The 1736-nt window shown below is 35.0% G+C and overlaps 1 protein-coding gene across 1 annotated transcript; it reads right to left on the bottom strand.

The window, feature by feature from the left end:
• Positions 1–766: 766 nt before the first annotated feature.
• Positions 767–1129, bottom strand: LOC134701654 (insoluble matrix shell protein 1-like). Its single transcript, XM_063562791.1, has one exon. The coding sequence runs from the start codon at positions 1127–1129 to the stop codon at positions 767–769; it is 363 nt and encodes a 120-aa protein (XP_063418861.1).
• Positions 1130–1736: the final 607 nt, after the last annotated feature.

The raw sequence follows: 1736 nt of genomic DNA, 5'->3' as shown, positions 1-1736 counted from the left end.
CCCTAACGGGAGGAATTGTGCTTTATAATCGTACGAAGAATACATAATCTTTCAATCAGTTTAATTAAGGTATGTCAGTAACTGCCAGTAGTTCGGTGGTAATGTATGTATCATTTTCAATTTATTTAGTTCTTTTGGTACCTATTCTTACATCGGACTCGGCCTTCCTTTGAACTGAGTTTAACTGAGTGAATTGTTGATGTTTATTTTATTAATTTTGGCTATTGGAATGGGGGAGGGTTGGGATCTTAAAATAATGTTTAACCCAACCGCTTTTTTGCGCCTGTCCCAAGGCAGTTGAATATGGAATTTATTATCACTGAATTAGTAGAACTTGGGTTGAGGGGCCAGCTTAAAGAACGCATCCGGCTTTGGGATTTTTTCGCTGTATTGAAGACCAATTGGTTTGGCTTATTCCTGCCCTTTGTCGGGTGGTTGGGTTTTTTTTTACACCTTCCCCATTTCCATTTTTATTTTATTATGACCTATGTTTATGTTAAGCCAAGGCGATAATATTGTTTTTCTTTTTCCGGAAACAGAATGAAAATAGGTTAAACTAAAGAACCATAAATCATTTCAGTCTATTTTCGAACCATTCAGATAAGTAGTTCTAGAAAAGAAGTTCTGAAAGTTACTGAAATATGGCGACAGACATAAAGTCATGACAAAAGATCACTCTGAATTTTAGTCATCTTAGCTAACAATAACATACTATGAAGTAAATCATATGATTAGTTCATAAAGCAAAACAATAAAGTATATAATTCTAGTCAATGGATACCAGTTCAGGGTCAGTTTTCATGAATGTGACGAATGTGTATGGATCTACATTACATTTGCGAGGATCTGCTATGCAACATGAATTCTCGTCTCCGTCTCTGACTCTACCTTGCCCTGGCTTATGTGAGAATTGTGTATTGTTGTCAAGTCGATACCAATGGAAATCTTGTAATGGCCATATCACAAGTGCAACAAGATTGCGACAATTTATCGGGACGTCATTGCTCTCATCTATTTTTAGTAACTGTAAACCATCTGCTGTGGCATTTCTCTGCACAACTTTATCTGTAATTTCTTCCATTGTAAGACCGGCCGCTCTGCCAGGTTGTGCAAAGGTATTGGTTATCATATCATTGGCGTAGTTGTAACAATTGTTGTATGGTTGACAGTTTTCAGTATTCCACCTTATCGGATTAAATTCAGGTAGCTGTAGATCTTGCTAAAATAAAAACTTGAAATAACGGGTCTGTTTTACTGTAGATGTTACCTATATAGTAATCACACCTTAAATATGAATATCACTTGCTTTTACGTATGACAAACCGCATAGTATTGCTTTAGTTTATCCATTTTGGTGGGGTTTCTGCATCGTAAATACTTAAAAAAAGCATATTAAGAAGACAATGATCAAATCAAGCACATGTCTGCTGCTTTTTTACCGATACTTTATAATACTTAAACATCTACAGGATTTTAAAAGGACGCCTTACTACGCATGTAAATTAGGCAGTGAATATTGAAGTTTTTTTACTCATTTTTATTATTATTCATATCATGTTGCTTCGACATCTGTTTATGACAATACGAGTATATGATTTATTTTGTCATGACTATATGAGTGTATACTTAATTGGTCCAACCGTACGCGTCTAGTTTAAAAGGTTTTGATACCTTCTTTAACATATTCCAGACCAATTTGATTATTTGAATAAAGGCAACAGTGGTATACGTCTGTT

This window comes from Mytilus trossulus, unplaced genomic scaffold, assembly GCF_036588685.1.
Source record: "Mytilus trossulus isolate FHL-02 unplaced genomic scaffold, PNRI_Mtr1.1.1.hap1 h1tg000247l__unscaffolded, whole genome shotgun sequence".
NCBI lineage: Eukaryota > Metazoa > Mollusca > Bivalvia > Mytilida > Mytilidae > Mytilus > Mytilus trossulus.
The sequence above is the reverse complement of the archived record's forward strand: the minus strand, read 5'-3'. Positions and strand labels throughout refer to the sequence as shown.

Excerpts from the sequence above, each read along its gene's own strand:
- LOC134701654 (XM_063562791.1), bottom strand. The coding sequence starts at position 1,129 with ATGATAACCAATACCTTTGCACAACCTGGCAGAGCGGCCGGTCTTACA.